This window comes from Heteronotia binoei, chromosome 8, assembly GCF_032191835.1.
Source record: "Heteronotia binoei isolate CCM8104 ecotype False Entrance Well chromosome 8, APGP_CSIRO_Hbin_v1, whole genome shotgun sequence".
NCBI lineage: Eukaryota > Metazoa > Chordata > Lepidosauria > Squamata > Gekkonidae > Heteronotia > Heteronotia binoei.
In genome coordinates, this window is record NC_083230.1 from 60,247,886 (window position 1) to 60,267,193 (window position 19,308).

At 46.1% G+C, this 19,308-nt stretch overlaps 1 protein-coding gene across 3 annotated transcripts in view; it reads right to left on the reverse strand.

Moving 5' to 3' along the window:
- Positions 1-19,308, reverse strand: part of PPFIA2 (PTPRF interacting protein alpha 2) — a 487,757-nt gene that overhangs the window by 123,865 nt on the left and 344,584 nt on the right. For all 3 annotated transcript variants that reach the window (XR_009555743.1, XR_009555744.1, XM_060245141.1), the window contains one exon: positions 2,860-2,976. Coding sequence is in view for 1 of the 3 variants with exons in the window: in XM_060245141.1 (XP_060101124.1) it covers positions 2,860-2,976 (117 nt within the window). In the remaining 2 variants the exon portion in view is untranslated. The remainder of the gene's footprint in view (positions 1-2,859; positions 2,977-19,308) is intronic.

The window sequence follows — 19,308 nt, forward strand, 5'->3', positions numbered from 1 at the left end:
AAGATCGTGATGCTTTCAAGCACCGTCCTCTTCCAAAGTAGATATTAATTAGTCCCAAAGAAGCTTTGGCTCATGATGAATTTAAGTCGATTTAACGACCCCAGATGTCCTCTGTAGACATTGTAATGCAATTCTTCCCCGGGGACTCTTCAAAGCCAAAAAGGAACCCCACTGGGATACCTCACCGGCCAAAGTAAATCCCCTCAGAATTTTAAGAGCATGTCTTCGCCATCCCCTTGCCTAGAAGATGTAGGCAGCAGGCGTTAAAATCACCTTCTCTGCCCAAAACAGAGGTTCTGGTCTGCTGCTCTATTGAGAAGCACGTCAATCCTCCATGACACCAAGCCGGAAGTCAACCTGTGCTGTAGCAATCTTGAGTAAGCTGTTAAAATGTTGTCCAGGTATTGTTCAGGTGTGTATCTGTAAGTTGCAGACCTACTTTTGATTTATTGACATTTATTACAGAAATTTCATATTCAATTTTTCGAGCCTAAGACCCAGGGGAAACATGAAATGGCTGGGCATTGCAAGCTTTTCTACATAAATCACTTCACATGCTGGTCAGCCAGTGGAGAAAACAGAGGCTTTGCTCTGAAGCTCCTGTATGATTGAACAAGCCTAACAAAGCAAGCTGTGATGCAGATGGAAGCAAGAGAGAGAGAAGGAAGCAGATGACAGTGAGTTGCTCATGTGCCTGATAAGAACCTCCAGAGGTCTGATCCAGCCCTCAGGCCCCATGTTTGGCAACCTGATCTATAACATCTCCCACTTTCCTGTCTCCTTCTCTCCTTTCTACCCACCAGCTAACTTACTTTTATCTGCCCCTGCTCCTCAGTTTTCCCTTCTTACCCATCCTGGGCAGCCTTTTCCTGAAAAAACTGGCCAACCGTATCCCTTTCCCCACACTATTTCCTCTTTCCCTCCTCCTGGCAGTCTCTCGGCTCTCCTTCCCATTTATCAACCAACTTACATGTTATCTGCCCTTGTTCTTCAGCTATACTTATTATTTATATGCTACATTTATAGACCACCTTTCTTCACAATATGGACACAAAGCAACTTACATAATTATCCTCTATTTTATCTTCACAAAAATCCTCATGAGATAATTGAGGCTGAGAATATCTGACTGGTCCAAGGTTACCTAGTAAGATTCCATAGCAGAGTGGGGATCTGAATTGGTCTCTAGATCATAGTCGGAAACTGTAACCACAACACACCACTGGCTTTTGTGGGGGTGGCTGCTGTTGAAAATATGGTAGCAAGTCACCTGGTGGTTGCTATCAAAAGGCCAAAACAGCCTTGAGAGGCCCCTTCACTGCATTTTATTGACATAAACCAAAGTTTTAACTGGCAATATTATCATGGTCATCTAGAAACAGCCACACAGGGCTGTTTGCTTATTAAAGCTTCAGGCTTCTATTATTGGGGGGGGGGGGGCTTTTAACCCCAAAATGTATTTTTTTTATTTGAGATTTTTTTGCTTCTCACAGGATTGTAGAAGGATCTGTCCTATATGTTCATGACTCCAGTCTCTAACATATAAGTATGTACAGATTTGGCCATGCTGAGGATTAAATATACGGACTAGGGCTGGGCATGAACTAAGAAAATGGAGGTTCAGCCCTGCATTTTATTTAGTTTAGTATTTTTTTTAGTATACCCCAGCATTTCATTTAGTTTCCCTAACAGTGCTATACTAAACAAAGTTACACCTTTCTCAGAAAGGAAAGGTCCCCTGTGCATGCACCAGTCGTTTCCGACTCTGGGGTGACGTTGCTTTCACAACATTTTCACGGCAGACTTTTTACGGGGTGGTTTGCCATTGCCTTCCCCAGTCATCTACACTTTCCCCCCAGCAAATTGGGTACTAATTTTACCGACCTCAGAAGGATGGAATGCTGAGTCAACCTCGAGCCAGCTACCTGAAAACCCAGCTTCCGCCAGGGATCGAACTCAGGTCATGAGCAGAGCTTAGGACTGCAGTACTGCAAGTTTAACACTCTGCGCCACGGGGCTCTTACACCTTTCTAAATCCACTGAAATAAATGGTTTTAGAAGTGTGTAACTGTGCTTAGGACAACAATCTTAAATGTAATTAGAAATTACTCTCTTAAGGAAAATGCAGAATTAGCAATTGAGACAAATCCTACCAATGCTGACAACCTGAAAAAGATTTCTTGGGGAATGTCCACTTTGACTTAACTTTTCAGTATGTTAGAGACTGAAGAAAAATAAGGTTCTGAATGAGGTAACATTTCTTTAGGCTGAGTCCAGACCGACAGCTTGGAGGCGTCCCAAATCACACCGGCTGAAAATGGAGTGGTGAAAGTCTGTCCACACGCTCCCTCACAAAGTGCCTGTATCCCATGTGGGAGGTCCTTTGGCATTGTCAGATGGCTGTAGCGCACCATCCCCTCAGCTCGATTTGGGTTTCTTTTCTCCCCATTCACTTCAGTGGTCTTGTGCATATGCACCCATGCACCTATGCGCTTGGAAACAATGTATTTTTTTAAAAAAAAGCCAGAAGTGGCTTGTGGCGGCCTGGTAGGTTCACACTGCCAATCCACCTTGCTTGCATGCTCCAGCATTCAGATGCCAGAAAGGCAGATGGTGTGCAGCACAAAAATTTGCTACCACTTCAGAAGTGGTAGCTTTTTGAGCAGTCTCAAAGATGCCTAAGGACAGGGTGAGTGCAGGAGCGGGATGGAAGGCAGATGTGCCTGTTTGGACTTGATTTATAAGGGCAGAAATTGCAATAATTAATAAAACCAGAACAATTTCATTGTAGCTTGTTTAGATAGGGAATTTGTGTGTTGATTAGAGCATTTCAATCAAAGGAACACTGCTTTCTCCTACCTTTTCATGAACCTTTGGTCCTGATTCCATTCCTTTGATATGTTCTGAGTCAGGAGGACTCTCTCCTGATACCATTTTCCTTTGAATGTGTACATTTTGCTCACGCAAAGCTATAATCTAAAAGAGAGCATAAAGATATGGTAAAAAAAAACAGTAAATGGCCAAGCATTTCAATAAATAATAATAATATTTATTGAAATATTATTATTATTACTACTACTGTTTTTTTTCTGAATTGCCCAATTCCTGATAGTGCAGGGCTCTGGGCAATGGACATTTGATAAAAACAACGGCAATACAAAAAAATAAATAATTAAATAGTGAATTACAGATTACTTCCAATTCCAGACTGCTGGCAACTTCATGAGCAAGGGGCGAAGAGAAACAGAGCAAGTCTGGAGAGCAAGAAGAGAGTGCCAACCAGAATAGAAGTTGTTGCTGTTCTCAACCAAAAGCCTGGCAGAACATCTCTGCCTTACAGGCCCTGCGGAATTGCGTAAGATCCCACACAGGGCCTTGATGGTGTTTGGCAGAGGGGTTCCACCAGGACAAGGCCAGGGACCACCAGCAGATTGCTATCCAAGGAACATAGTGGTCTCCCGGGGACATACCAGATACTGTACATTAGTCCCTGACATATATCACATAATAGGCAGCAATGTAACTTATAGCCAAATCCTATGCATGTGTACTCAGAAATTATGTTTTACAGAGTTCCATAGTTCTTAAAGGTAAAGGTAGTTCCCTGTGCAAGCACCAGTCATTTCCGACTCTGGGGTGATGTCACATCATGATGTTTTCATGGCAGACTTTTTATTGGGTGGTTTGCCATTGCCTTTCCCAGTCATCTTCTATGCTTTACCCCCAGCAAGCTGGGTACTCATTTTACTGACCTTGGAAGGATTGAAGGCTGAGTGAACCTTGAGCTGGCTACTTGAACCCAGCTTCTGCCAGGATCGAACTCAGGTCGTGAGCAATGTTCCCTCTAAGCTGCAGAGTTGTGTGAGCAAAAATTCTACTTTGTGAGCTACTGGCATTAAAACTGTGAGCTACTGCATAAATTATTGTGCTCTGGGGTCATCCTTCCTGAGCTAAGACAAAAATGTGTGAGCTGGAGGCTAAAAATATGTGAGCTAGCTCACGCTTAGTTCAGAAGCAACACTGGTTGTGAGCAGAGCTTGGACTGCAGTACTGCAGCTTACCACTCTGCACCATGGGGCTCTTATATTTCTTACACCCTGCTAAATTGGATTATAGCGTTTACTTTTAAAAATGAACATTTATATTATTTAGGAGCATTATATCAGAGTTTGTATGTTGCACATGTACAAATAGGGGGGAAGCAAAATCAATAAGCAAGTATTCAAAAAAACCCCACCCCCATAGTTCACTTCAGTATGTTTCATTTGTGAAATAAGTGGTCAGGGAAAAATATAGTAAACAGTATTAGAAATATTATTAATCAAATTGATCAAATATACATTTAGGAAGCTAGAATCATATGATGTCAACGTTGCAAACATTTTTTCAAAGAGATATATTCAAAAATTCTTATCTGCAATATAATGTGACTCATCATAATATAACATAATTCTTTGTCAAAAGCTATAATCGAAAGCTTTCCAGTGAGATTTAGTGTGCAACAGATCCCATTAATAAATGATGCCAAGTATAAATTGGACTGGAAAATTAGAAGTAATTTCTACTAGTGGTTAAACACTTTATTGGAATGGATGAGCTGTTCCAATGAGTCAGGGTTAACTTCCTGCTGTGGGAAATGCATGAGTGCTGCCAAGCCATAATTGTTCAGTCATGTGAACTGTGTATTTTGCTGGCTTGCCATAGACAGATAATGCAAGTGGGAAACTTTGAGTGTGATAATATCTTTTGCATGTCCTAGGTATTACTGAGAAGACATGGAAGGGGGGAGATGTAGACCACTGCCTTATTGGTCATAATGTGTAACTGAGACCTCAGTGTAAAGGAGCACTTTATAGGTTATCTTTGCTAACACAGAAATACAGCAATATCACTTACTGATGTTAGATTATGTTACAAAGGATATTAAGACAACAAAGAGCATAACCTGAACTATGCACTGATTTCATTTTTTAAATGAAGTCTCCTTTGACATTGTAGCTGTAGGGAAAAGGGTGAAAAGCTGGTAAACTGTAAAGCAATATATGCCACAGGGATAAAGGTCTGAACTACCTCATTCATTTTAGTGAACACTAAACTCAGACAGCAATGAAACATTCCCTTTCTGTAAATCTGAGAGCAGGACCTGATATAATCTCTCATTCTAAAATAACTCCAGTGGCTTCCATCCATGAGACTATTAAAAATAATTAAGTGGTTGAGAAGTAGAGGTAGGGTTGCCAAGTCCAATTCAAGAAATATCTGGGGACTTTGGGGGTGAAGCCAGGAGACTTTGGGGGGGAAGCCAAGTGCAAAGGTGTGACAAGCATAACTGAACTCCAAGGGAGTTCTGGCCATTTAATGGCCACACACCTTTTTAAATGCCTTCCAGCCATAAGAAATAATGGATAGGGGCACCTTCTTTTGGGGCTCATAGAATTGGACCCCCTGCTCCAATCTTTTTGAAACTTGGGGAACTATTTTGGGAAGAGGCACTGGATGCTGTACTGAAAATTTGGTGCCTCTACCTCAAAAAACAGCCACTCCAGAGCCCCAGATACCCGCGGATCAATTCGCCATTATTTCCTATGGGAATAAGTCACCATAGGGAATAATAGAGTTCTCAGCAGACCTTTCTCTCCCCTCCCCCCGCTTTTTGATGACCCTAAAGCAGGGGGAAGGCCTCCAAACTGGGGGATCCCCTGCTCCCACTTGGGGATTGGCAACCCTAAGTAGAGGTTAGTTTGTCATGTGATTAATGATGCACAATACATAAATTACACACAAATGCTTCCTATACTAGTCCCAAATTTACATATTTGAACCTTAGTTATATTTTGAGAGCTACACTGAGTGTGGGCAGCGTGTTTGTGCCATTTCTTCTTTAGATCTTGTCTAGCTATTCCAATTTTACTTGGCCTGGCTGTCGAGTGAATTCGGGTTTTTCCTTTACTCAGGGCTCCCATTTTCAGATGACTGCTGCATACCAGTATGTCTCTATGTCTGGTGATTTTAAAAGCAACTTTGTTTTACTTGAAATATCATATAGCAACCTTGCAAAAATGTGTGCCTGTAGAAAAATGATTCCCTGAAACCTTGCTCCAGATTTTTTTTTAAAATTAAAGTATTGCAATACATTTTTGGTGCTGGAGTGGACACAAGCCCTTCAGAACAGCTGTCTAATGAAAAGTGACAAGGTGGGAAGTTGGCCTTGTCAGTTTCACTGCTATCACTTGATTCATTCTGCACCCACTCCAATGCACATGTGTACCTTTTTAAACAACAAGAAAAAAATAATACCTGAACCTGATCCAGTAGGCTACTAACAGTACAATCCTAAAGAGACTTACTCTAGTCTAAGCCCATTAAAACGAATAGGCTTAGACTGGTGTAACTCTCTTTAGGATTGTACTGTAAATTTCTACCTGTAGACAGGCAAGAATGGACTAACTTGCCTAGTCCATTGTAAGCCATCTAGGATCCAGGGCAGATTATTTTTTAAAGTGCATGCAAGACTGCAGGACAGTGCGTTTCAAATTAAGAACACTGTTCAGCACTGTCTAGTATACAATTTTAACCAAACAGAAAAAAGTCACTTTTTAGGAGAGTTCAGTGTACCTCTCTCAATTTTTAAAACAATTGTTGAGACCCACAGACACCATGCCTTGCTGAAATCAAGATACCATTACTCTAGGTAGGGTCCAGAGGAAACTTACCATGCAGATGGTAATATGTATGTTGTCAGAGATAAGAACTTCACACACAGAGGAATGAAAAGCTGCAACAATTCCAAAATAAAGTATAGAATTGTTCTATAAAAATCAGAAGGCAGGCTCCTTTGTCAGGTTTATCCACCCCATGCATAATTTTATAAACCTCTACCATATTCCCCCTTAGATGTCTCTTTTTGAAAATGAAAAGTCCCAGACTCTTCAGGATTTCCTCACGGGGAATATGCTCCAAGCTCATAGTTATCTTGGTTGCCCTCTTTTATACTTTTTTCCAGATCTATAATGCCCTTTTGGAGATATGGTGACCAGAACTGTACACGGTATTCAAAATGATCTATACAGGGGCATTACAATATTGAGCATTTTAATCCCTTTCCTAGTTATTCTAATTATCTGTAAAATAGAACTTTACTTTTTCACCACTGCAGCACACTGGGTGACACTTTCATTAAGCTATCCCACAATGACCCCAAAATCTTTTCCCCTCTTAGTCTCAGAGAGCATTTTCAAATGAATTTAAATGCAAGTAAGCTCTCTGCAACATTTCCATGTAAATCTTTTTTATAAACTGAATGTATTTAGCACCTTCAATTTCACCCCTCATTATAATAAATCTATCAGTTTCTGCATTTACACATTTACTTGTGGGGCAGAAATTAAACAAAGTTCATTGAGGCAAAGCACATAAATGTACAGTGGCATATTAAATGTGAATGTTGGTTGATTACCTAAAGCATACATGCAGCAATTATATTTGGCCTTTTATCAAGGGTTTATTCAGCACTGTACCATGCAGTAAGATAGTGACATCATTATTTTCCTGCTATTGGCTTTTCTTAATGTTTCTTTCATTTAAATTATATTTCAAACCATCTGTCAGTAAAGTATTAAATTATGTCAGTCTAATTATCTTGATTGAAATTTGCTTCCAATTAAATCACTTGCCTACCATGTACTAAAAGGATTTAATTTAATTAACAGTATAGTAAAAATGTGAAGAAGTCAAGGCCTAGTCTCAGAGGAGGTTTTGCTAGATATTTATAACATTTTAGGAGATTTAAACATGATTTGTAAACATCTAACTTACTGTGGCTTTATTTTACTTGGAGCAAAGATGCAGGTGAGATTAAATTTTTTAAAGGATCCAAAAAACATGAACTATTCTAGGCTGACAGAATATCTTCTCTTATTTAATTTTTTTATCACAAATTTGGTCCACTTTTAGCCACTCAGCTTGTTCCTCTGATGAACTAAAACATTTCCAACACTTATGTACAGATACTGAGTGTCTCCTTAGAAACATTGTTCCACCTACATTGTCACCCAGTTGCCGTCTTAGTCCAATTCAAGGTGCTGGTATTTACCTTCAATTGGGCATGTGGCTATCATACCTTAAGGACTGCCTACTTCCACATGAACCCACCTGACCACTCCAGTCATCTTCAGAGGCCCTGCTTCACATGCCCCAACCATCTGAAGCTAAATGGGGGAAAACCTAAGTAAGGGCCTTCTTGGTTGTGGCACTGAAATTTGGAACTCCCTCCCCAGGGAGACTCATCTGTGTCCCTTCCACCACTGAGTGAATACTTTTTGTTTGGTTTTGTTTTTGCTAATCAGGGGTCACTTTGCAGAAAAATGGGTGGCGGACCTTATTAGCATAACTCAGTAACATATCCCCTCCCCCAACCAAAAACAACCCGATGCAAGACAGGAGAGCCCCAGGAGAGTGAGGCCTGCTTGGGCTGGCTAGAGATCCAGCCAGCACAAGCAGGCCTCGCTTGCCTGGGGCTCTCCTGAGCTGCTGTACCCAGTTAAAAGGCCAACAAGCCACTGCCACCGAAAATCACATAAGAAGTGGAGAAAGGGTGGTGCGGACTTCTCCATGGGTTAATGAGGGCTGCTGAGGGCATGGCAAAGCCCCTAGTGGCTGGCTGGCTGTCCACTGTCCTAATCCAGGGATTGTTATGAGGCTGCATCTACTATTCAATGGACAAGGTAGGTGGGGAGGAAGAGGAGGAACCCTTGGAAAGGTTCAGGAGCTGCTCTCCTGTGAGCTCCTGCTGAATCTGAGGCCTATCACTAACTAACTCTTGTTAGCCATCTTCTTTGTTTGTGGGTTTATGTGTTTATGTGTTAGGATTGCCAGGTCCAATTCAAGAAATATCTGGGGATTTTGGGGGTAGAGCCAAGAGACTTTGGGAGTGAAGCCAGGAGACATTTGGAGTGGAGCCAGGAGCAAAGTTGCAACAAACATAATTGAACTCCAAAGGGAGTCCTGGCCATCACATTTAAAGGGACCACACACCTTTTAAATGCCTTCCCTCCTTTGGAAATAATGGATAGGGGCACCTTCTTTTGGGGCTCATAGAATTGGACCCCTGGTCCAAACTTTTTGAAATTTGGAGAGTGTTTTGAGGACAGGCACTCACTGGATGCTATGCTGCAAATCTGGTGCCTCTACATAAAAGAACAGCCCCCCTCCAAGCCCCAGATACCTGCAGATCAATTCTCCATTATACCCTATGGGAAGTGGTCTCCACAGGGAATAATGGAGTGCCCAGCAGAAATTCCCCCCCCCTTCACTTTCTGATGACTCTGAAATGGGAGGGCCTCCAAACTGGGGGATCCCCTGCCCCACCTGGAAATTGACAACCCTATTATGTGTTTATATGTTTCATATAATTGTTTTAAATATTTTATATACATTTGCATTTTAAATGTGGAAGCCCCATGGCGCAGAGTGGTAAGCTACAGTACTGCAGTCCAAGCTCTGCTCATGACCTGAGTTCGATCCCAGTGGAAGCCGGGTTCAGGTAGCCGGCTCAAGGTTGGCTCAGCCTTCCATCCTTTTGATGTTGGTAAAATGTGTACCCAGCTTGCTGGGGGTAAAGTGTAGATGACTGGGGAAGACAATGGCAAACCACTTCATAAAAAGTCTGCTGTGACAATGTCGTGATGCGAAGTCACCACAAAGTCAGAAATGGCTGGTGCTTGCACAGGGGACTACCTTTACCTTTATTTTAAATGCTGTTCTAATATTTGGAATGTTTTAATGGTCACCACCCTTGCTAAGTTGGCCTTGTGCCAGCTTTCTAAGGAATCAAATAATTGTTTTTGTTTTGTTGTATTTTTTGTAAAAACAAATTTAAGCCATAGCAACCACTGGTGACTGATCCCTACTGGAGGCCTGGAGGACATTCAGAGTGGTCGCTGAATGAAGCCTGCCCTTGTCCTCCCAACTGGGTATTTCAAGGAAGTCTCTCATCCAAGTACTAACCACAATCCACCCTGCTTCTGAGATCTGACGAGATCATCTCAGGTCCATTTTGTTTCTATTTTGTTTTGTTTTCTTGAGGAATCAAATAATTGATAAAACAGTATAGTCTAGCCACAGGTGTTTCATTCCACATTATTCAAACAATCCTGAGACAATGAAGATCCTCTCAGTTTATTTGGGAGCATTTATTTATGTAAAATCAGAGCTTTTTTTTTGTATCTGGAACTCCTTTGCATATTTGGATACACGCTTCTGATGTAGCCAATCCTCCAAAATCTTACAGTAGGCCCTGTAATAAGAGCCCTGCCTGTAAGCTCTTGGAAGATTGGCTACATCAGGGGTGTGTGGCCTTATATGCAAAGGAGTTCCTGCTACAAAAAAGCCCTATGTAAAACAGAAATGTTACTGGCTTTGTGATCACCAAGCATTCAGAATACACAATATATCCATTAATGCCATTAGACTGCCTCAGTTCACTAGGAAACTGATGGACATATACATATAAGTTATGCTCAAAAGTGCAGAGGCCTCAGACAATGACATTAATAACCGCTCTGTACAGCCATTTAGGACAGATGTAGTGGTGGCAGACTCAGTGAGCTCTAGGGCAGGGGTGTTGAACTCATTTGTTATGAGGGCTGGATCTAACAAAATACTAAACTGTGTCAGGCCACGCCATGTGTGTCATAAAATGTAATGCCAGGTAGCAGAGATATAAACTTTATAATGGACACAGACCAAGACAATTAAAAAGTTTTTTAAATGAATGAATGAATGAATAAAACATGCTTAAAAGATTAGCACTCTACAAAGGAAATGTGCTGGGTAAACTTGGTCTGGACACATACTCAGTGGCTTGTTGTTAGTTGTTATTCCTCATCTAAGTAGTTCACATTGCTTTCCTGCTGAGAAAGACTGGATTATGAAGGCATGAATACAGTGAAAAGGGGGAGGCAAACCCAGTTGCAACCAGAAAAGCCCTGGCATAATGAACCAACAAAACTCTCTCTCTCTGTAGCAAGGCAAAAAGCTCATACCTTGAATAAAATGTTGTTGGCCTTAAAGGTGCTTTGTATCCTGTGTGATCAAGGGAACTGGGCAAAGGAAGCTCTGGCTCTCCCTCCCTCCCCAGGGGACAGGAAGGGGAAGTAGCCTCAGCCAATCGAAGGAAGAGAGGCTTGGCTCAGTAGCTCTGCTGTGTTACTGAGACAGCAACCCTGGATTGTTCTTCCCCCTTCCTCCCCAAGGGAGGAGCCTCAGACAATTGAGAAAATAGAGGCTTTGCTCTGTAGCTCCTGTGTGATTGAGCAAGTCTGGCAATGCAAGCTATGATGCAAAAGGAAACAAGAGAAGGAGAAGGGGGCAGACTAGGTCACGGGCTTAATAGGAGCCCTCCAGGGCCCTGATCCAGCCCCCAGGTTGCATGTTTGACACCCCTGCTCTAGGGTACAGCATATCTCAAATGACATCATAAGAGTTTCCAAACCTGCACTACTTGTGCAGTTGTCCACCTACCAGCTCTTTCTACACCGTCAACTCACAGAGATCTGGTCATGTGCTCCTTTTTTTAAAAAAAGCATGGAGACGAAGCAAGGAATTCAATTCTGGAGTTACTATGAACTTTCACATTACTGAGACATAATTTAGAGAACATTTTTAATGATAAAATATTTAGTCATGCCTTTCAGAGTAATCATTCTTGGCTTGTGCATTCCAGTGCAGTGTTTTGATTATCAATACCATTATCCAATATAGCAAGTACATATTTCTTTAAAAGCTAAGCAAGTAAATCTAATCTAAAGCTAGCTGCAGTCTAACAACCATAATGTTTATTGGGATCCTTTGTTGTTAACCATTGAACATTTAAATGACTAATTACAACGGTTCAATTGTAATGTTCTTACACTTTTATTGAGAGGTTTACGAACTGCTCTTGTAAGTCATTGTTGGTGGAATCTGAGCAGTAAAGGCTATAAAAGATAAACATTTAAATAAGTAAATTGTAAAGGTATTTTAGCCTTATGCATTATAACATAATCAACAGTAATTAGCTTTGTGCAGTGACAGTAATGTAGCCAATGTGGTTAATCAACAGAAACTATTAGGTTGCTAAAACTGAATAGGATGAAGTATTAAAAGATTACAGATATTATAATTTACAACATGTAAACAAATATTTGCATGCAAATAACCATGTTCTTTGACTTGTCTCAAAGATATTTTGGAATTGGGTTACTACTTAAATTTTCAACATTTCTATAAGCCATTAATGCTTTCCTGTATTTCATTTATTTGTAGATATTTTAGGTCCCCTAATAGCATATTTGGCCTTCAAAATCTTTCAATAAATGTAACTTAAGATATACTGAAGTATTACTATTTCTATAGCTATAGGCATAGTGATACGGGTTCTAGCAACTGCTGTAATGCAAAAAGAAAGTAAAGAATGGGGTAACAAAGTCAGCAGAAGATTGCTATTATAGGAATTAAATGTAGCATAAAAGTGACACTAAAAGTCTTTACATATAAAGTAAGAAGTAACCAAAGAGCAGAGAAGTGGACAACCAAGCAGTGCATTCTGCTTTCCTGACCTCCAGCTATAGGCCAGTACATTCAATCTTTCTCTAACATACTTGGAATGTTATTATAAAATCATATAAGAATGTATTTAAAAAAAAAATCTCCTTGTTTGTAAGTGTTTTATTTTTAGTGGTGCAACTTGAGAAATTCAGAGCAGAACTAAATACTTTTGAAACATTTGGCTAGAAACAGAAGCAAGTTTATATAATGGGTGGTTCATACCAGCCACAGACTGGCACAATGGGTGTCTGATAACACTCCTATTCTTATGCACTGCCTGTGAAGAGACACTACCGGTAAGGTCTGGCCCCTACCCAGCCGAACCGGCTTGCTGGCCTATAGGCTGGGGGCCGTCTTTGCCCCTCCCGGAAGGCGGGAGAAGCAGCATCACCCGACATACGGGTGTTTGCTAGGGCGGGGAGTTGGGGCTTTATAAGCCCCGGCTCCCGCCCTCCGCCACGCAGTTTGTTTTTGGCTGTGTGGGAGAGCCACGTGCGCGGAGCGTCGAGCCGACGAGGGACCGGGGCCGGGATTTGTGGAGCGGCGCGGCCTGGACTGGTTCCTTTCTTCGAGCGGCGACGTCGTGTGCAGCCAGCGTGTCGGGGCCGGCGTGGGCTGAGTAGCTGCTGAGCGCGGCGGGGTTGGCGGCCTGGGTGGCCTGTGCAGGGAGGCGAGCGTAGCAGCCTCAATATTCCCCAGCCCCCCGGGCTGTGAAGAGCGCGTGCAGCTGGCGAAGCAGCGCTTGCGAGGCTCAGCTGTTTTTTAGCGCGGCGGGGGCCGTTAGCGGTCTGGGTGGCCGAGTGGAGGCTAGCGCCGCGCTTTGGTATTTACCAGCCATGGCAGGGTGACGATCCTAGAGGCAGCGAGGCTCAGCCACTCTCCTTTCCCCGCTGAGCGTGGGAAGCGCGCAGCGGGCCCGTGTTAGTGCGGCTGTTCGCAGGCGTCTGGCCAGCCATAGGGCAGTAGCCTTTCTTTGGGTGGGCTCTGACTGAGTGGGGCTTTGTGGCCATCTAGGGCCCATTACACACTGGGCTTTCTGTGGGGGGAATTAGGCTTGGTGGTACCTGGGGGTGCTTAATTGCTTGCAACCCACCCTCTTTTTGGGGCCGGGTTGGCCTGAGCCTGCCTGCATTGGTTGTGGGGTGACGTGGGCTTGGCTTGTTCCTCTAGGCATCCCCTCCCACCACCCTCTTCCCCTTTGGTCGTGGGGAGTCCGTAGTCTGGGGTAGCTGTTTGTGGGTTGCACTGGGCTTTTGGCCTGTTTATTAGAGTCTGGGTGACGCATACTTGACTTTATCCGCCTCACCGTCACACCACTTTTGGGGTGGGGGTGCACAAAGGGAACATCTTAGTGTCTGTGGGCAGTTACTCTTGATTTTTGGCCTGTGCTTATAGAGGCAAGTAGTATTGCACCCAAAAAAGGATAGGGCAAATCAAAGGGCAAGCAGCCCGCCCGCCCACCCCATGGGCGGGGCCAGCAGAGGGTCCCAGTTGAAGAGCCCGGGCAAAGTGAGTGTGTGCGGCTGGCCATTATGGGACAGCTGGACGCCCTGGAACAGGAAAGAGTTGCTAGGGGCGCTCCCATTTGGGAGGGACGTCGACGTGCCTCCGGCCGCTCGGCGCGGCTGACCTTTGAAGCGGAAGTGCTCGCACGTCTTTCTGCTTTGCAGGGTGGGCCAGCTGAGCCGGAGTCACCACTGGAACCGGACCAGGAGGAGGATCCTGAGGAAGGCCCGTCGGGTGCGGCATCGAGTGGCGGCGCATCTGGTAGCGGTGGGCTGCAGACCCCTGGTGGCGTCGGTGTCTTCCCGAGTGACGGTGGTAAGCCCCTTCTTCAGCCAAGTCAAGGGTGGCCGTGGGGCCCCATTCAACTTCCTCCCCTGACGGCGCCGGGCGGGGCAGTCTGGGGTGTTGGGCAGCCAGGAGTTAGCGAGCAGTTGGGTTCTGTTCAGCCGTGGGCTTGGGGTTTTCACACACCTAGCCCCCTGCACAGTACAGTCTTTGCTCCGGGCGGCCAGCAGGCGGGCGCTATTGCACCCCCTGCTGTTTCTACCCCTCCGTCCACCCCTGGTATTTTGCCTTGGGGCGGTCAGCAGCTTGCTCAGCTTCAGGGGGCTTGGCCGGTGGCTCAGGGCAGTGGGTGGTTTTATCCCCCCAACCCTTATGCCAACATCCCTTTTCATGTTCTTCCTTATGGTGATACCTCTTTGCCCCTGGGGGACTACCTGACAGCTTCTACATGTGAGAAAATTCTCCGTGGTGAATACGTGGATGTCTTCAGTCTCCTATTCAGAGAGCTCGAAAAGAAAAGTAAAGACGAGCTCGATGACAAGGAGAAGGAGAAGCTGAAACGGAGAAAAGTTGATAGGTCCTGGGCAAATTGGTTGCCCGGATTTTTGATATATGCTGGAGTTATTGCAAGGGCACAGCCGGCTCGGGCGGCGGCCCTCTTTCAGTATATAGACATTGTCTATCGGGCATATACGGACTTCGCCGGTGCAGCCTGGCTGCAATACGACAAAGCTTTCCGTATGAGGGCTGCAGTCAACCCTGGAATGCCGTGGGACCAGATAAATCAGCAGCTATGGCTGCAGTTGATGTCCCCGGCAAAACCAAACGCCGGGGATAGGTTGGATAGCGGCCATCTAGTTCAGAGGGTGCAACAACAACAACAGTCTTCTACAGGGGCCCGCGTTACAGCGGGCCAGCCGGTTCAAACCCGGCTGCTTTGCTGGGAGTTCGCATCTAAGGGTGTGTGTCCCAGGAAGCCCTGTAAGTTCTGACATGAGTGCCCGCTCTGCAGCAGGGCCCACGCACTTTCGGCATGCAGCAGATCTAAGTCTAGACCAGGCAGTAAGCGCCCCGGGGGCGGTGGGGGCGGTCAGCACCCCCCTGGAAAAGGGGCCCAGCCCCATCTGCCTGACGGCACTCAATAAGTGGTTGCGTCTGTACCCGTGCAAAGCGGATGCCCGATACTTGCAGGACGGGTTTAACTTGGGGTTTCGGATTCCCTATCTGGGGCCTAGGGCCCCCTTTTTGGCTCCTAATCTACGTTCTGTTGTTGGGCTTGAGCATGTGGTCTGGGAAAAAATAGCCAAAGAATGTCGGGAAGGAAGGGTCCTTGGACCTTTTGATGCACCGCCGGTTCCCACGTTGAGGGTATCACCTTTGGGGGTGGTTCCCAAGAAGGCTGCAGGTGAATATCGCATTATTCACCACCTATCTTACCCTAGGGGGGCATCGGTTAACGACGCCATCCCCGAGGAACTATGCTCAGTGCGTTATACCTCATTTGACCAGGCGGTCAAAGTGGTTCGGTCTTGCGGGATTGGGGCCGAGATGGCAAAGTGCGACATTAAGTCAGCTTTTCTCCTCTTGCCTGTTCACCCCGGGGACTTTGAGCTACTGGGTTTTTCCTTTGAGGGAAAATTTTATATGGACCGGGCATTGCCGATGGGTTGCTCGATTTCTTGCGCGGCATTTGAGCGCTTTAGTTCCTTCTTGGAATGGGCGCTCAGGCACAAGACCGGGGTCAATGCTACGGTGCATTACCTGGACGACTACCTTTTTGTCGGTCCAGCGGGGTCTGAGCAATGCTTCAGGTTGCTGAATGCCTTTCAGGAATTAGCCCTCGACCTCGGGGGGCCATTGGCACACGAGAAGACCGAGGGACCCAGCACGGTCCTCACTTTTTTGGGCATTGATCTTGACACTCTGCAGCAAACGTCACATTTGCCGGAGAGTAAGGTCGCCGACCTGAAGGTCCGGCTGGCCACTTTGAAGGGACAGCAGAAGGTTTCTCTGCTGGAATTACAGCAGGTTGTGGGCCACCTTAACTTTGCCTGCAAAGTGGTGGCCCCAGGTAGGGCCTTTTTGAGGCGCCTTTGTGACGCTATGGGCCAGTTGCACCTCCCCCACCATCGAGCTCGCGTCACTGCTGGAATGCGAGCAGACTTGGAGGTCTGGGAGGAGTTTTTGGACTCCTTCAATGGTGTTTCTTTCTGGAGGGAGGATCTGAAGATTGAAGCAGAGCTTCAGATTTCTTCAGACGCCTCCGGTGCCAACGGTTTTGGTGTATTTTTCAGAGGACATTGGTGCGCAGAGCGATGGCCCGCGGAATGGTTGGACAGCGGGCTCTGTAGGGATCTGACGTTTTTGGAATTCTTTCCTATCCTGGTGGCCGTTTGGCTTTGGGGGGAGCAGCTAGCCAACCATTCGGTCCTCTTTTGGTGTGACAACTTGGCGGCTGTCCATGTTATCAATTCTTTGACTTCTAAATCTGTGTTGGTTATGAATCTGGTTAGGTTCTTCACCCTGCGTTGCCTCCGGTTGAATGTTTTATTCCTGGCAAGGCACGTACCGGGTGTATGCAACGGGGTGGCGGATGCTCTGTCTCGCCAACAGATGGAGCGTTTTCGGGAACTGGCCCCAGAAGCAGATCCTTGGCCGGCGAAAATGCCATCGGAACTTTGGCATCTTGGGAAAAGGAAGCCGGTAGGGCCATTCAGTTGGCACTAGCTCCTAGCACCAGGAAGGCGTACGACAGAGCGTCTATTCAATTTCGGGATTTCAGAAGTGCGGCTGCACTGCCGGACTGTTGGCCGTTTCCAGTGGAGCACATTATGCAATTCTGCGTGCACCAAAAGGAAAGAGGCCTGGGGCTGAAATCCATCCGGGGCCAACTGGCAGCATTGGCTTTTGTCAGCAAGGCCCATGGTTTTCCTGAGTACACGGGTGATTTTAGGGTTAGGAAGATGCTTGAGGGCTGGGCCCGGGAACAGGCCCAGCGAGTTGACGACAGGCAACCTATATCCCCGTCCGTCCTTCGTGGGTTGTTTGGGGGTTGGCCCGGTGTTTGTTCTTCACCCTTTGAGGCAGCATTGTTTCATGCTGCCTCGTTGTTGGCCTTTTTCGGGGCCTTGCGTGTAAGTGAGCTGGTAGTACAGTCTAAGGCTGATACTTCTGGGAGGGCGCTCCAGTCCGGGGATGTCAAAATCACTAATAGTCAGCTTGTTCTGACAATTCGCCGGTCCAAGACTGACCAGAGGCAGAGGGGATCTGTCATCACGATTGGTATGTGCTCCATACAGGAATTATGTCCGGTTAGGGCTGTTCGGCGTTACATTCAGGTTAGGGGGGATGGTGCGGGCCCCTTTCTAAGGCATGATGACAGCTCTCCTCTCACCAAATATCAATTTTGGAAGGTCACAAGCAGGGCCCTGGCAAGGTTGGGTTTACTGGGCGTCAAATTTGGGACGCATTCCTTCAGGATTGGGGCGGCCTCCACAGCCGCTTCTATGGGTTACACGCCCTCCGCCATTCATCATATAGGCCGATGGCGGTCGTCGGCTTATAAAACGTATGTTCGCCCTTTGGTCACCTAGTGTGTAGGTGGTGGGCCTTTTGGGTTGTATTGTCGTTATTGTATGTTAACAGTTGTTTGTCTGGTGCTCGTGGTGAGAGACGTCGCATTCTCATCTGCGGGCACAGCATGGTTTTCTGGGCTGCCCATTTCACCCAGCTTGGCCTCAGTGCATGGGCCACTGTGGATTGGCTGGGTCGTCGGGGGCTGCGCTGGCCCGGGATCATGCCCCTGTTGTTCAAGGAATGGAAGGCACCACCTCCACACATTCTTGTCGTCCACTTGGGAGGGAACGACTTGGGGCTGCTGTGGGGGAAAGCTCTCTCCCAGCAGGCGTTGGCTGACCTCCGGGAAATTCATCGGAGGTGGCCCTGGGTTATTTTGGTTGGTCGGCAATTTTGCCGCGCAGAGTGTGGAGGCACGCCATTTCGCCGGGCGGTGTGGAACGCGCCAAGCGCAAGGCCAATCGGGCCATTCAGAAAGCTATGGATGAGGGATTGAGAATTTTTCTCCCGCATCCGGCCATACGGGTCGAGCAGGCTGACCTGTATCGGCCGGATGGTGTTCACCTTTCTGATTTGGGTAACCGGGCCTTTTTAGACGAGATTCGGCAGGGGGTGCGGTCGGCTCTGGGCCAACCGGTGGGGCGCTAATGCCTAAGCAGAGGCTTGGCATTGGCGGTGGCTGGAGGAGGTTGGCCACAGGGTTTTCCAGGGGAGCACCTATGGCCTAGCACCGTTGGTGCGGTGGTCTGTATGAACAGTAGATGGGCTACACGGCTCAGTGCGGGGATTGCAGATCACAGGGAGCCTCACCTGGGCAGATCTTTCCATGGGGATTGATGCCGGCGCGGATGGTGGTGGCTCGAGGCCTGGCCGCTCAGCTACAACTCGAATATGGCGGGCTTGTGCTGGGGGCAGGGTGGCTCGCCCTTTGGACAAGGCGGGGTCCGGGGTTGACCCCAGGGCTTGTCTGGCTTAGGTTTTACCCCCCTGCCAGTCATAGTTAATTAATGTTTTAATAAAGCGGCCCGGTTTTTAAACCCAACACTTGTGTCTGCTTCTTCATTCCGACTGGGGGGGGGGCAAATCATATGTTTTCAGTATCAGGGCATGCAGCAGCTGCTCAGGGACAATTTGCATTAAGAAAACTGCACAGCAGATATAAGAGAAAGAAATATTTGCAAATATATATGTTTACATAAAATGTGACCACAGAATGTGTTTCTTATTCTTCATAATATTCTCGACACAATCTATAGTATGGCCAATAGAGGCCATCTTTAGGGTTTTGTTTTTGCCATCAGGTCACAGCTGACTCATTGTGACTGTCGGGTTTTCAAGGGGAGAGACTTTCAGAAG